The sequence below is a fragment of the Artemia sp. Qi Xiang Cuo genome, chromosome 13 (assembly GCF_049724085.1).
Source record: "Artemia sp. Qi Xiang Cuo chromosome 13, ASM4972408v1, whole genome shotgun sequence".
Classification (NCBI taxonomy): domain Eukaryota; kingdom Metazoa; phylum Arthropoda; class Branchiopoda; order Anostraca; family Artemiidae; genus Artemia; species Artemia sp. Qi Xiang Cuo.
In genome coordinates, this window is record NC_142806.1 from 71,652,979 (window position 1) to 71,667,962 (window position 14,984).

The 14,984-nt window shown below is 29.4% G+C and overlaps 1 protein-coding gene across 1 annotated transcript in view; it reads right to left on the bottom strand.

Annotated features, from left to right (window-relative positions):
* LOC148945622 (bromodomain-containing protein 3-like) overlaps positions 1–14,984 on the bottom strand; it is a 193,430-nt gene that overhangs the window by 46,210 nt on the left and 132,236 nt on the right. Inside the window, exons 12-13 of the mRNA XM_089098755.1 lie at positions 6,146–6,265; positions 4,933–5,049 (exon numbers count right to left, since the gene is read on the bottom strand). Coding sequence (XP_088954881.1) covers positions 4,933–5,049; positions 6,146–6,265 — 237 coding nt within the window. The remainder of the gene's footprint in view (positions 1–4,932; positions 5,050–6,145; positions 6,266–14,984) is intronic.

Consider the following 14,984-nt stretch of genomic DNA (forward strand, 5'->3'; position numbering starts at 1 on the left):
ATTTTAACTTCAGCAACTTCTTAAGCTGTTTCAAATATATCGCAATTATTCTTGCTCGAATAAAGCTCAGCAATGCAAGGTTCGGAACAAAATGGTGTTATTCTAAAACAAGATACAAAAATTGTACACATCGTGATAAGTGCCGAACCGTGCCTTGCCAAGGAAACGAAATAGATTTGATAGATAAGATGATTCAGCAACATGGCAATACTGTTGACTTTATATACAAAAATATGATTTTTCTTATCAAACTCGTACAAGACACAGTTCTCAGCACTCGCCAAAGAATGAAAGAGAAATAAACACAGGACAAAAAAAAAAAAAAAAAAAAAAAAAAAAAAAAAAACACGTCACTTTTACGCAAAAAGGTCTATACAATATTTCCAAATTCCTGAAATAATTTCCAAAAACAAAATAATTTCCAAAAAGGGGAGATCGGCAGGACAAGGTAACGTTTAAACTTTGATCCTCCGGTTATTACTTCTTCCTCCTTCCTGATATAGCCTCCTGATCCTCCCTTTGAGGTGAAGTTTGGAAAACAGTTTTTGGCAACTACCTCAGAAGTGTGAAACATGCCAGATATGATCTTTAGTCGTATTACCTTAACCAAAATTGAATAGGCTACATGGTGGTAAGTGCCGAACCGTGCCTTGCGAAGAAGACAAATAAATTTAACAGATAAGATGATTCGGCAACATGGCAACACTGTCGACTTTATATAAAAGTATATATTATTTTCTGATCAAGCCCGAACAAGACACAGTTCTCAGCACTCACCAAAGAAAGAAAGAAACAATCAAAATAATATTAAACAAAACACAAAAAATAACAGTCTTGTCTAGAGCTTCTTCTAAAGGACTTTTTTGAAATAGTATGATATTCAATATCGATTTTTCCCCTGTTCCCGTATTTCTATATTTATAGTAGGCTATTAAACGTCATATATATATTATATATATATATATATATATATATATATATATATATATATATATATATATATATATATATATATATATCAGAAATTTCAATAGGCAAATGTTTTAAATAGGTGTTAGGCAGAAACTGTAACAATAGTGTTAAAAACAAAAATATAGAGTAAAACGTGAATTAAATAGGAAGTAGAGCACAATATAAAAACATATTTATTTATAATATGAAAGGTTTTATATATTTGTAACTACATAATTTCCTTCAGAAGAGACTATAGACAAGAATGATACTACACATTTATGACATTCCCTGGTAAGTGCAAAACAAAAGAAACTAAAAGAAACACATCCCAGGGAAATTCAACACTGTTTCTTTTCCTTTTTTTAAATTGGGAAATCGTTCCAACTCCAAGAAACACTAAGACAGAAATGAGAGGAAACACTTCTGGACAGATATCAATGAAGATACACAATTCTAAACTGTATCTAAAGACTTTGATTCATCTGCTAAGGGTTATAAAGCAAAGAGATAAAACTTCATAGTTGATGATGACTTGTCTGGCATGAAAGGAACACCAGTTATTAATCATAAAAATAGATCTTGAAAACAACGGGTTTGTGACCGGTCGGGTGGAAAAAAACATACTAACAAATATGTCGCCAGCAAGGCGTACTCAGCATTAAAAAAAAAAAAAAAAAAAATCAAGATAAAAAAAAAATCAATCAAAATAAACACATTTTTTGCCCCCCTCCCCTGGACCCATTTTAGGTTTACTCAAACCTGAAAACTGCAATTTTCTAATTTTTTTTTTTGTTTTTTAAATTATTAAGTTTCTAGGCCAGTATCATATTTTTGTCAGTATTGCCTTGCTGAAATACGAAAATGAATGAGCAGAACTAGTGAAGCGAAATAACATTGTCCGTTAAAACCCAAGCATTGACTGTGTTGATTCCAAAATAAGACTATACCTTTAAAGGAAAGCTACACTTTCTTAGGCGTTTGGTAAAATATTTTTTTAGCTGATTTTTCGTTCCTGCTTCATTTTATATTTTAATTTGGCCCCCGCTACAACCAAAAACATCACTGCATATGAAGTACTTTTTCTTTAAATATCAAATTTCCGGTTTTTTTCTATGAGATAAAAAAAACGTAGCTGACAAATTTTGTGTGTTCATTGGACATTAGCACCAGCGTTGCTAACACTCTGAGGTAAACAATTTTGTTGTACAATTATAGCATTTTACTTCAAATTTCATTTCACAGACAAAAATACTGGAAAAACTGAGAATGAATCAATCACATATTTTCGCGCTCATATCCTGGAAACAAAACCTGGAAACAAGATGTTTCCCTCGTGAAAACATCTTGACATTTGTGGATATTTCTTTTTGTGTCTAGTTTGTATTCGACAAAAAATGATATTTTTTGCTTATATATTTAGAGATGACCAGGGACAGTTTTAAAAACTTCAAGGGGAAACTTTGACCCGCGAATAAAACCAAAACGCACCGGCAATTTTGCGCTATGAAATGTGCCAAATTGTACCATAACCTCTAAATTGTACCAAAAATGGTGCAATCTTACTGCGTCGGCAACGCTGGTCAATACTCTTTAAAGATGGGTAAATAAACGCACTAAAATGGTTCAGAACCTGTTATTGAATCTGAACATTTTTGTACACTATTGTAACTGATAACAGCAGAGTCCGAAGTATGACAAAAATAAAACAAAACAAAGATGAAAAACAAGAAATAAAACAAATAAAAAGAAAGATATAAATTTATAGATAAATATAAATAAATAAATAGACAATATTAATAAAATAAAACTAAAATTAAATCAAACACCGGGAAAAAACGTTGACAAACAAGAAAAGAAAAAATGAGCCATCTACGGATGACACAATCTATATTCAACCAGTTTGCGCTACATTTTGAAGATTTGAAAGGTGTTTATTCATATAAATAAGATTGTTATATTTAGGAAAAAATAATTTGAGAAAATAATCAATACAGGGAATGGTAAAAAAAATGTAAATTATATCTTAGTAACCTTATGGGAGGATTTCCCTCCTACAACAACTAAAATTACAAGACAAATCTTACATAAATCTTATCATTATAACTTAATTAAATGTTGTTTAGTGGTTTTCTTTAATGAAACAAATTTTTAATGAAAAAATAACAATTAATTCAATCCTATTTCGGTTTATTTTGGCTAAAATGGATATATTTCACACATTCTTCTTCCTATTTTTTGCAAATATTTCTTAAACCTCTTCTTAGGAATAATTCCTACATTCTTATTCCCTTTTTTGCCAATATTTCTAAAACCTCTTCTTATTATTTCTTAGGCCTCTCCTTAGGAATCGGGGCTCGGGGTTTAATCTCGTAGGGCCAAAGCGCAAGGGGATTTGTCAGTTAAATAGATCCCCACGAAAATCCTGTGTGTGTTCTATGCATTAATAATGGCCCTGGAGGAACTATTTATTGTTTTATTTAATAATCATTGCAAGAAATTTAAAAAAAAAAAAAAAATGAAGAATTACGAATTCAGTTTTTTAACAAAAAAAGACGTCCATGCGAAATTAAATAGTTTTTGGGTAGCATCGAATACTAAATTAAAAAAAAAACATATTAAAGAAGTGTGTCAAATATATACATATATATATATATATATATATATATATATATATATATATATATATATATATATATATATATATATATATATATATATATATATATATATTTAAATGTATATATATATATACATATATGTATGAATATATTTAAATAAAAAAGAAGGTTAAAAATAAGCGAAAAAGCTAAAAACACAGGGCACCAAACAGCTTAAGAGTGGAAGTTGTCTTTGGAATCAACAGATTGTAACAGTTTGAAGTTTTTGTAGATAAAAGTGTTATCAGTTTTAAATAAATAGTTTTTCTTGCTTATTTTCACGGTTCAGCAAGGCAACACAGGCAGAAATATGGCACTGTCCTATAAACTTCATAATTTTGAAAAAAACCAAAAGAGAAATCTTAGAAAATCACGATTTCCAGTCGCGAATACACCTAAGATGGTACCATGAAGCAATAAAGTTTTTATCCGAAATTGATAAAATCCAAATGAAAAAAAATCAAAACAAAAGTCGAAAAAAATTTGCAGAAAACCAGCAATAAGAATTAAAATTCAAATTATACGGTGTCACTTATATAGTCCATAGACCTTTGATAGTTATGTGATGAACAATTTATAGCATTATTAGCACCCTAACCAATTCTATGTATATACATAGTATATAACAGATATATATATATATATATATATATATATATATATATATATATATATATATATATATATATATATATATATATATATATATATATATATATTATATATAAACAATGCTATAATGCAACTCCAATATACAGATCTGTCAAGCAATCATAGATCATAATAGGAAAATCCATATAGGCATATCGGTGTACGGGATGGAAAGATAGTTGCTAACCCCTCAATAGGCCCCAGGACTGCATAGAGTTTTGACCCAAAACACTGGCTTGGGCAGATTTAGTAAAGCTTTGACTTAAGCTGAAAAGATACTAAGAGCACCAAAAGACAAAATTCAAAGAGTACATAACTACAAAATGCGATTTTTATTTTAGTCATCCATTTAGATTAGTAATTTTTTAATCTTAATAGTAAATCTTAACATTATATTATATTTGTCACAAAATATAAAATTATTAAAATAGTTAGTAAAATTAAAATTATATAAAGTTGATAGGCCGTTATGTAGGCAACAAAACGTGGGAAATAGGAAGGAGGAAAAATAATCGAAACAAGATTGCTTGACATACTTACTCAGCTAGTGGAGGTGAGTTAAACACATTCTTCAAAACTTGCAAAGTAGGACAAAGGATATACAAAAGATTGAGCAAGGATTAAACTAAATAAAAAGAAAAAAATTTGTGGGACGGTTTGAATTTCTAACCTGCCTCTGTATCACTACTTTCGCTACTTGATGAAGATGATGAAGAAGAACTATCGGAATCAGAACTGGATGAACTTGATGATAATCGTCGCGATGGAGCGTTTTCTTTTAGCTCTTCTAAAATAAAAAGTCAACAATAAAAATAATAAAATATATAAAATAACTATAATAGCAAAATGAGAAAAATAAAAAATAATCTGAAACAAAAAAATTACGTATAATAAAAAAATAAAAATATTAGCATTTAAAAAAAGTAAAACGAATAATAACATAATGATTATAAAAAAAAACAAAATAAACTAAATAACTAACAACAAAAAACAAAAAGTAATAACAAATAAAAATGTAAAATATAGTAATATCATAATAATAAAATGATGTAAAATGGGGTTTGAGACAATAGCAATAGGAATAAACAAAACTGTAATTAACCTGAATTGAAATAAAAAATAATAAAAAAAAGGTAAGGAATACGACATTGGACTTTACAGTCTCTACCGGCGGTGCTGATCTCCGTTTCATGGCCCTTCAGCCAGGAAGTGATGTGGTTGGTTGGGGGTCAGCCATCCTGTGCTTTCTTACACCTAAACAATAATAAACAAATAACAAGAGCCTCAATAATGAGGTAATTATGAGAGCATCATTATTGCCTCATAAGGATAGTCCCTCACAAGGCTCTCATGATGGTATCTATGCATAAACATGTTTATAAGGTTCTCAAGTGTTAACATGAGATATGTCACATGTTAATATGTTTATATGTATCTTATGTTAATCCACCACAAACGGTAATATATCTCTGTCTCAATTGTTAATTCATATGCTAATAAGTTTCACCCAAACCTCTATGCATGACAATGCGTAAAGACGTTGATAAGGTTCTCATACGATTGAGAAAAAATTTTCTTCTTGTTATGGCAAGTTTTTAACCTGCTGTTCAGATGATAGAAACTATCCTCTAGCTGTATAATTTTAGTCGGAAAACTGGCACAATTTACTTCAAAGTGTTGGGAACGCTTGTCTCTCTTTCTCTACTATATATATATATATATATATATATATATATATATATATATATATATATATATATATATATATATATATATATATATATATATAAATATACGTCAATTTGTCTGTCTCAAACGTCAATTAAACATAAATAAGTTTGAAAATTCTGTAAGCGCTAAATCGATAAAGTGTTTTAATATACCTTTTTTATGGGACTTTTTGGCACTCTGCCCAGTAGGTTGGCCTGAGGCATCCTCTAGCCGCTTTTCAATTTCAGGCTTCTTTTCGCCTTCCTCTTTAGATTTTCCGCCTGGCTTCTTAGCTGAAAGACAGAAGTTGATGATTTAACCTTTTTTAGGATAATACATTATCCATAATATTTGGATAGAGGGAAATCATAACAGAAGAAGAAACGAGATAGAGGAAGAGGGAGGGAAAATGGGAGAGAAACGAATAAAGAAACTGACTAAAGTTAGGAAAGGTTCAAATTTCCCTTCTTTCAAGAGACAGAACATCGAAAACTCACTGTTTTCATAGTTAGACTTCTTAGCTACAACAAGCAGTCAGTGGATCATCTTTTTGTTCCTTGTGGTAGCGGATTTTTAATAGCAATTGGATTCAAGGAAACGATGGAAAAAGAAATAGGAGAAAAGGAGAACAAGAGAACAGAAAGAGAGGAGAGAAATCGGACAAAGAAAGAGAGACGGAGGTAAAGAGACAGAGAAATAACCAAAGTAATATATACAGAAAGAAGGACATAGAAATAGAGGCAGACAGAGAAGGTGAGAGGGAACACGAACAAGGGTAGAGGCAGTCAGACAAAGAGGAAGTGTTTTTAGCCACCACTCTGAAATATCTGGTGGATGTTCTGCACTGTGCACAAGCGAAATTACATAATACAATGTTTAATACACAGAAAAATAAAGTAAGCGAGAAACGTAAACTTGCTGAAAGTGAATTAGGATGATATGCAGAAAAAGTGCATGAGAAAACTGAAAGGGCTTGATTTCGAAACCTACACTCGGATTTTTAAAAATGACGTCAATTCTTGATATATTATTAGCTAAACTTCTTCTATAAAAAAGATAATAAAAGAATTATTTTATGAGTAATCCAAAAATAAATAGAAAAATCTAAATTAATAAAATAAATTAAAAAATAATTTAGAGATAAACTAAAAAGACAAAACTTAAGTAAAAATTTAACACACTGCAAGCCAAATTTATTTAATAAAAAATACCATAAAAAAAGTTATTTACAAAAAAGTTACAAAAAAAGTTACAAAAAAAGTAAACGAAAATAACAGTCTAAAAATTTGACAGATTGCCAGCCTTGCATTGTTTTTTAAGAAATCATAGGCAGCGCAATCGCGCTGCAACATCGTTCCTAAGTAGGAACGATGTTGGTAGTTGGTACAATGTATTATTTATTATTATTTTTTTTCTTAGACCAGGGCACTTCGTATCGAAGGAGTTGTCGCAGAAACTTTGAAAAGGGCTCATTCGATTCGAAATTGGAACGGCTAGTGCCCTTTTTAATAGTCGAAAGTGATTAGAAGGCAGCTAACACCCCTTCTACGCCCACCATTTCCCCAAACACATATAATCTAAATTTTGAGATAGTCATTTTGCTCAGCAGAGTTGATTTCCAGATAGAAAGTATGTTTTTGAGGAGGACACTTCCACCACAGCCCTCAGGGCTAGGGTTGTAAGTTATGCCCTGGAGGCACATAAGGTTTTTTATAGAAGCTTTGTCGTAGAAACTTCAAAAAGGGCTCATTCTATTGGAAATCCAAAGGGCTAGTGCCCTTTTTAATAGGATAAAGTGATTGGAGGGCAACTAACACCTCTTCCACGCCCACCATTTTTCGAAACACATCCAATCAAAATTTTGAGATAGCCATTTTGTTCAACGCAATTAAAGGTTCTGGAAATTATATCTTTGAGCAGGACACTCCCCCCCCCAGTCTTCAGGGCAAGGGTTATAAGTTATGCCCTGGGGGCATATAAGGTTTTTATTCAAAGCTTTGTCGTAGAAACTTGAAGAAGGGCTCATTTGATTGGAAATTCAAAGGGCTAGTTCCTTTTTAATAGTCGAAAGTGACTGGAGGAAAAATAACCCCCCTCTCACGCCCACCTTTTCACCAAACGCATCCAATCACAATTTTTAGATAGCCATTTTGTTCAACGTAGTTGAAAGTTCTAGAAATTATACGGTCTAGAAATTATGTCTTTGGGGATAACAAAACCCCCAGCCCTCAGGGTAAGGATTGTAAGTTATGCCCTGGGGACATAAGGTTTTTATAGAAAGCGTCAGAGGGGGTTCATTGGATTTGTAATCAGACTCTCTAGTGTTCTTTATAAGAGTCAAAGTGATCGGAGGGCAGCTACCCCTCCCACCCCCCCCCTTCACATACACACACGTCCCGTGTCCCCAAATGCATCTAATAGAAATTTTGAGATAGCTATTCTATTCAAAATGGTCTAAATATCATATAACAAGGCCTTTGAGGTTGAAACGATACCCAGAGATTAGGGACAAGGGTTGTAAGCTATGCCCAGGGAGTGTTTAAGGTTTTTTATGGAAGGGATGGTTGTTTGACTTTAGAAGAGGCTCAGTTCTTCTCCCTTAAAAAGACTATGTCAATATAAAACGAACAGAAATTAATTAAACAAAACTTTTTCCACAAAATAAGTTGTTTTTTTTAAAGCAAAGAACTCCATTAAAACAGAAAATTAACAAAACTAGAATCAAATAATCTACCAAGAATGCCACTACCAAAAATCAGTATCAATAAATAAATGAAACCCCAAAAACAAACGAAAATTAAAATTAATAAGAGTCAAACTCAAAACGAGCAGAAATTAATATGAGTAGGGTTTTAAACCCCAAGCTTTCTAAAAGTGAGAATATAATTTGTACTTTACTGAAAAAATTCTTTTAAATGTTTTCACTTTTCTAACTTTAAGCAATCAAAAATCAATTAAGAAACAAATCAAAAACCAATTTTAAGGAATAAATATCAGCATAAGTATATTAAACTGAAATTGCACATTTTTTTCAGTAAATTCATTTGAATTTTTTCAGTAAAGTACAAATTATACTCTGGATTTTAGAAAGCATAGGGTTTAGAACCCTATTCAGATTAATTTCTGCTCGTTTTGAGTTTGACTTATTTTAATTTCTGTTTGTTTTGGGTTTTATTTATTTATTGATGTTGATTTGTGCTAGTTGTATTCTTGGTAGATTATTTGATTCAATTTTTGTTCATTTTGGTTTAATGGAGTTTTTTACTTTTTTTAAAAAACTTATTTTGTTAAAAAAGTATTTTTTAATTAATAATGATAATAAACGAGGGAAGACTTAATAAATACTTTACAAAATGTAATTAGTAAGAACAGATTATAGCAACTGAAAAGGAAAAATATTTTACAGTTTGAGAAATTATTAGGCAAAATTCTTTGTACATAAACCTTAAGTAATTACTCACAATTTTATCTCTCACTGACAAGTCACAACTGCTCAAAATAGTAATAAAATAACAACTGCTCACAACTGCTCAAAATAGTAATAAAACCACTCACCTCGTTTTCCTGCTTGTCAAAAGAAAAGAAAAAACTGTTTACTGTTACGCTTTAGCTAACATTAACAACATTGTGACAATAGAGCATTAAATTACCAAAAACGAAAAAAAAAATCATAGTAAACATTCTGAGAACAATATTAGGGGGGAGGGGGAGGATTACCTTCCTACCTCGGATTTGCAATGTGATGGTAAAGCTTATTATTATTATTATTTAAAATTATTATTTTTAATAATGTTGAATCTTGTTTCTAAATAAGAAATAAATTTGTGTTTTGTTATCGTAATCGGATTTCGGATATATGTTTGTAGCAAGGGTGGTATCCAGGGGGAGTGAGTTGAACAAGTTAGCCCCTCTCCCTAAAAGAAAAAAAATATTCGACTTGTAAATTAGTCTTAAAATTGTAGGTAATAAAAAAAGATGCAGGTAAAGAAATAATATAAAAGGAAAAATACAATAAAAAAAAACAACTAATCCCAATAAGAATGATCTTTATTTTAATATTTTGATTGCAAATCCCCCCCCCCTAAAATCTGAGGCACACAATTGTGACGCACTGTGCAACGATTTTGTCAAGTTTTTACGCAGACTCACGACGTGCCAGAATATAATTTTGGCCAATAGTATTTTTTTTCTACAGTACTCTTTCCCCTGAACATTTTGGCAGATTGTGGCATGAAATGTCCAATTGATCTCGCAAAATCCCACTCAGAACACGCTACGGTATTCAAACTGACCTAGGGTATTCATATAAGATAGATAAAACATTTATTTTAAAAAAGTTGCTATCACAAGCCCCGAAGGGATGAATTCGAATTTTGGGGTTAATAAATAAAAACAGGACAGACAAAAATTATAAAAAGCAAAAAAAATTAAAAGATTGCCAAAATTTTAATTATCTGAATGAAAATCCGTTCACTTGTCATTATTTAAACTGAGATTGATCATAACATGTTAAACAGATGAAAACTAGTAAAAATCAATAAAGCAAAAATAATAAATATGAAAAACATTAAAAGAGACATTAAAGACAAAGAAAAAAAAAACAGCAGTCAAATACAAAATATGGGTAGCCTGTATCATGTAGTATGAAGATGGAGACTTGCAGGATGTTTTGCTTATGTTTTTGGTAACAAAAATAATAAATATGAAAAAAATTAAGAGACATTAAAGAAAAAGGAAAAAAACAGCAGCCAAATACAAAATATGGGTAGCCTGTATCATGTAGTATGAAGATGGAGACTTGCAGGATGTTTTGCTTATTTTTTCGTAAAAAAAATAATAAATATGAAAAAAGTTAAAAGAGACATTAAAGAAAAAGGAAAAAAACAGCAGCCAAATACAAAATATGGGTAGCCTGTATCATGTAGTATGAAGATGGAGACTTGCAGGATGTTTTGCTTATTTTTTCGTAACAAAAATAATAAATATGAAAAAAATTAAAAGAGACATTAAAGAAAAAGGAAAAAAAAAAGCAACCAAATACAAAATATGGGTAGCCTGTATCATGTAGAATGAAGATGGAGACTTGCAGGATGTTTTGCTTATTTTTTCGTAACAAAATTAATAAATATTAAAAAAATTAAAATACACATTAAATAAAAAGAAAAAAAAAACAGCAGCCAAATACAAAATATGGGTAGCCAGTATCATGTAGTATGAAGATGGAGAATTGCAGGATGTTTTGCTTATTTTTTTGGAAACAAAAATAATAAATATTAAAAAAATTAATAGACATTAAAGAAAAAGGAAAAAAAAAAACAGCAGCCAAATACAAAATATGGGTAGCCTGTATCATGTAGTATGAAGATGGAGACTTGCAGGACGTTTTGATTATTTTTTCGTAAAAAAATAATAAATATGAAAAAAATTAAGAGACATTAAAGAAAAAGGAAAAAAAAAAAGCAGCCAAATACAAAATATGGGTAGCCTGTATCATGTAGAATGAAGATGGAGACTTGCAGGATCTTTTGCTTATTTTTTCGTAAAAAAATAATAAATATGAAAAAAATTAAGAGACATTAAAGAAAAAGTAAAAAAAAAACAGCAGCCAAATACAAAATATGGGTAGCCTGTATCATGTAGAATGAAGATGGAGACTTGCAGGATTTTTTGCTTATTTTTTCGTAACAAAATTAATAAATATTAAAAAAATTAAAAGACACATTAAACAAAAAGAAAAAAAAACAGCAGCCAAATACAAAATATGGGTAGCCAGTATCATGTAGTATGAAGATGGAGACTTTCAGGATTTTTTGCTTATTTTTTCGTAACAAAAATAATATATATTAAAAAAATTAAAATAGACATTAAAGAAAAAGGAAAAAAAAACAGCAGCCAAATACAAAATATGGGTAGCCTGTATCATGTAGTATGAAGATGGAGACTTGCAGGATTTTTTGCTTATATTTTCGTAACAAAAATAATAAATATAAAAAAAATTAAAAGAGACATTAAAGAAAAAGGAAAAAAAAAACAGAAGCCAAATACAAAATATGGGTAGCCTGTATAATGTAGTATTAAGATGGAAATTTGCAGGATGTTTTGATTATTTTTTAGTAAAAAAAATAATAAATATGAAAAAAATTAAAAGAGACATTAAAGAAAAAGTAAAAAAACAGCAGCCAAATACAAAATATGGGTAGCCTGTATCATGTAAAATGAAGATGGAGACTTGCAGTATTTTTTGCTTATTTTTTCTTAAAAAAATTAAAAAATATTAAAAAACTTAAAAGACACATTAAAGAAAAAGAAAAAAAAAAAAGCAGACAAATACAAAATATGGGTAGCCTGTATCATGTAGTATGAAGATGGAGAATTGCAGGATGTTTTGCTGATTTTTTCGTAACAAAAATAATAGATATGAAAAAAATTAAAAGAGACATTAAATAAAAAGGAAAAAAAACAGCAGCCAAATACAAAATATGGGTAGCCTGTATCATGTAGTATGAAGATGGAGACTTGCAGGATGTTTTGCTGATTTTTTCGTAACAAAAATAATAAATATGAAAAAAATTAAAAGAGACATTAAAGAAAAAGAAAAAAAAACAGCAGCCAAATACAAAATATGGGTAGCATGTATCATGTAGTATGAAGATGGAGACTTGCAGGATGTTTTGCTTATTTTTTAGTAACAAAAATAATAGCTATGAAAAAAAATTAAAAGAGACATTAAAGAAAAAGGAAAAAAAAAAACAGCAGCCAAATACAAAATATGGGTAGCCTGTATCATGTAGTATGAAGATGGAGACTTGCAGGATGTTTTGCTGATTTTTTCGTAACAAAAATAATAAATATGAAAAAAATTAAAAGAGACATTAAAGAAAAAGGAAAAAAAAAACACCAGCCAAATACAAAATATGGGTAGCCAGTATCATGTAGTATGAAGATGGAAATTTGCAGTATGTTTTTATTATTTTTTCTTAAAAAAAATAATAAATATTAAAAAAATTAAAAGAGAAATTAAAGAAAAAGGAAAAAAAAACAGCAGCCAAATACAAAATATGGGTAGCCTGTACCATGTAGAATGAAGATGGAGACTTGCTGGATCTTTTGCTTATTTTTTCGTAACAAAATTAATAAATATTAAAAAAATTAAAAGAGACATTAAATAAAAAAAAAAAAAAAAACAGCAGCCAAATACAAAATATGGGTAGCCAGTATCATGTAGTATGAAGATGGAGAATTGCAGGATGTTTTGCTTATTTTTTCGTAACAAAATTAATAAATATGAAAAAAATTAAAAGAGACATTAAAGAAAAAGAAAAAAAAACAGCAGCCAAATACAAAATATGGGTAGCCAGTATCATGTAGTATGAAGATGGAGACTTGCAGGATGTTTTGCTTATTTTTTCGTAACAAAAATAATAGATATTAAAAAAATTAAAAGAGACATTAAAGAAAAAGCAAAAAAAACAGCAGCCAAATACAAAATATGGGTAGCCTGTATCATGTAGTATGAAGATGGAGACTTGCAGGATGTTTTGCTGATTTTTTCGTAACAAAAATAATAAATATGAAAAAAATTAAAAGAGACATTAAAGAAAAAGGAAAAAAAAAACAGCAGCCAAATACAAAATATGGGTAGCCTGTATCATGTAGTATGAAGATGGAAACTTGCAGGATTTTTTGCTTATTTTTTCGTAAAAAAAATAATAAATATGAAAAAAATTAAAAGAGACATTAAAGAAAAAGGAAAAAAAACAGCAGCCAAATACAAAATATGGGTAGCCTGTATCATGTAGAATGAAGATGGAGACTTGCAGTATGTTTTGCTTATTTTTTCTTAACAAAATTAATAAATATGAAAAAAATTAAAAGAGACATTAAAGAAAAAGAAAAAAAAAACAGCAGCCAAATACAAAATATGGGTAGCCAGTATCATGTAGTATGAAGATGGAGAATTGCAGGATGTTTTGCTTATGTTTTTTGAAACAAAATTAATAAATATGAAAAAAATTAAGAGACATTAAAGAAAAAGGAAAAAAAAAACAGCAGCCAAATACAAAATATGGGTAGCCAGTATCATGTAGTATGAAGATGGAGACTTGCAGGATGTTTTGCTTATTTTTTCGTAACAAAAATAATAGATATGAAAAAAATTAAAAGAGACATTAAAGAAAAAGGAAAAAAAACAGCAGCCAAATACAAAATATGGGTAGCCTGTATCATGTAGTATGAAGATGGAGACTTGCAGGATGTTTTGCTGATTTTTTCGTAAAAAAAATAATAAATATGAAAAAAATTAAAAGAGACATTAAAGAAAAAAAAAAAAAAAAACAGCAGCCAAATACAAAATATGGGTAGCCAGTATCATGTAGTATGAAGATGGAGAATTGCAGGATGTTTTGCTTATGTTTTTGGTAACAAAAATAATAAATATTAAAAAAATTAAGAGACATTAAAGAAAAAGCAAAAAAAAAACAGCAGCCAAATACAAAATATGGGTAGCCTGTATCATGTAGTATGAAGATGGAGACTTGCAGGAATTTTTGCTTATTTTTTCGTAAAAAAATAATAAATATGAAAAAAATTAAGAGAAATTAAAGAAAAAGGAAAAAAAAACAGCAGCCAAATACAAAATATGGGTAGCCAGTATCAGGTAGTATGAAGATGGAGAATTGCAGGATTTTTTTCTTATTTTTTCGAAAAAAAAATAATAAATATTAAAAAATTTAAAAGAGACATTAAAGAAAAAGAAAAAAAAAACATCATCCAAATACAAAATATGGGTAGCCAGTATCATGTAGTATGAAGATGGAGACTTGCAGGATGTTTTTCTTATGTTTTTGGTAACAAAAAATAATAAATATGAAAAAAATTAAAAGAGACATTAAAGAAAAAGGAAAAAAAAAAAAAAACAGCAGCCAAATACAAAATATGGGTAGCCTGTATCATGTAGTATGAAGATGGAGACTTGCAGGATGTTTTTATTATTTTTTCGTAACAAAAATAATA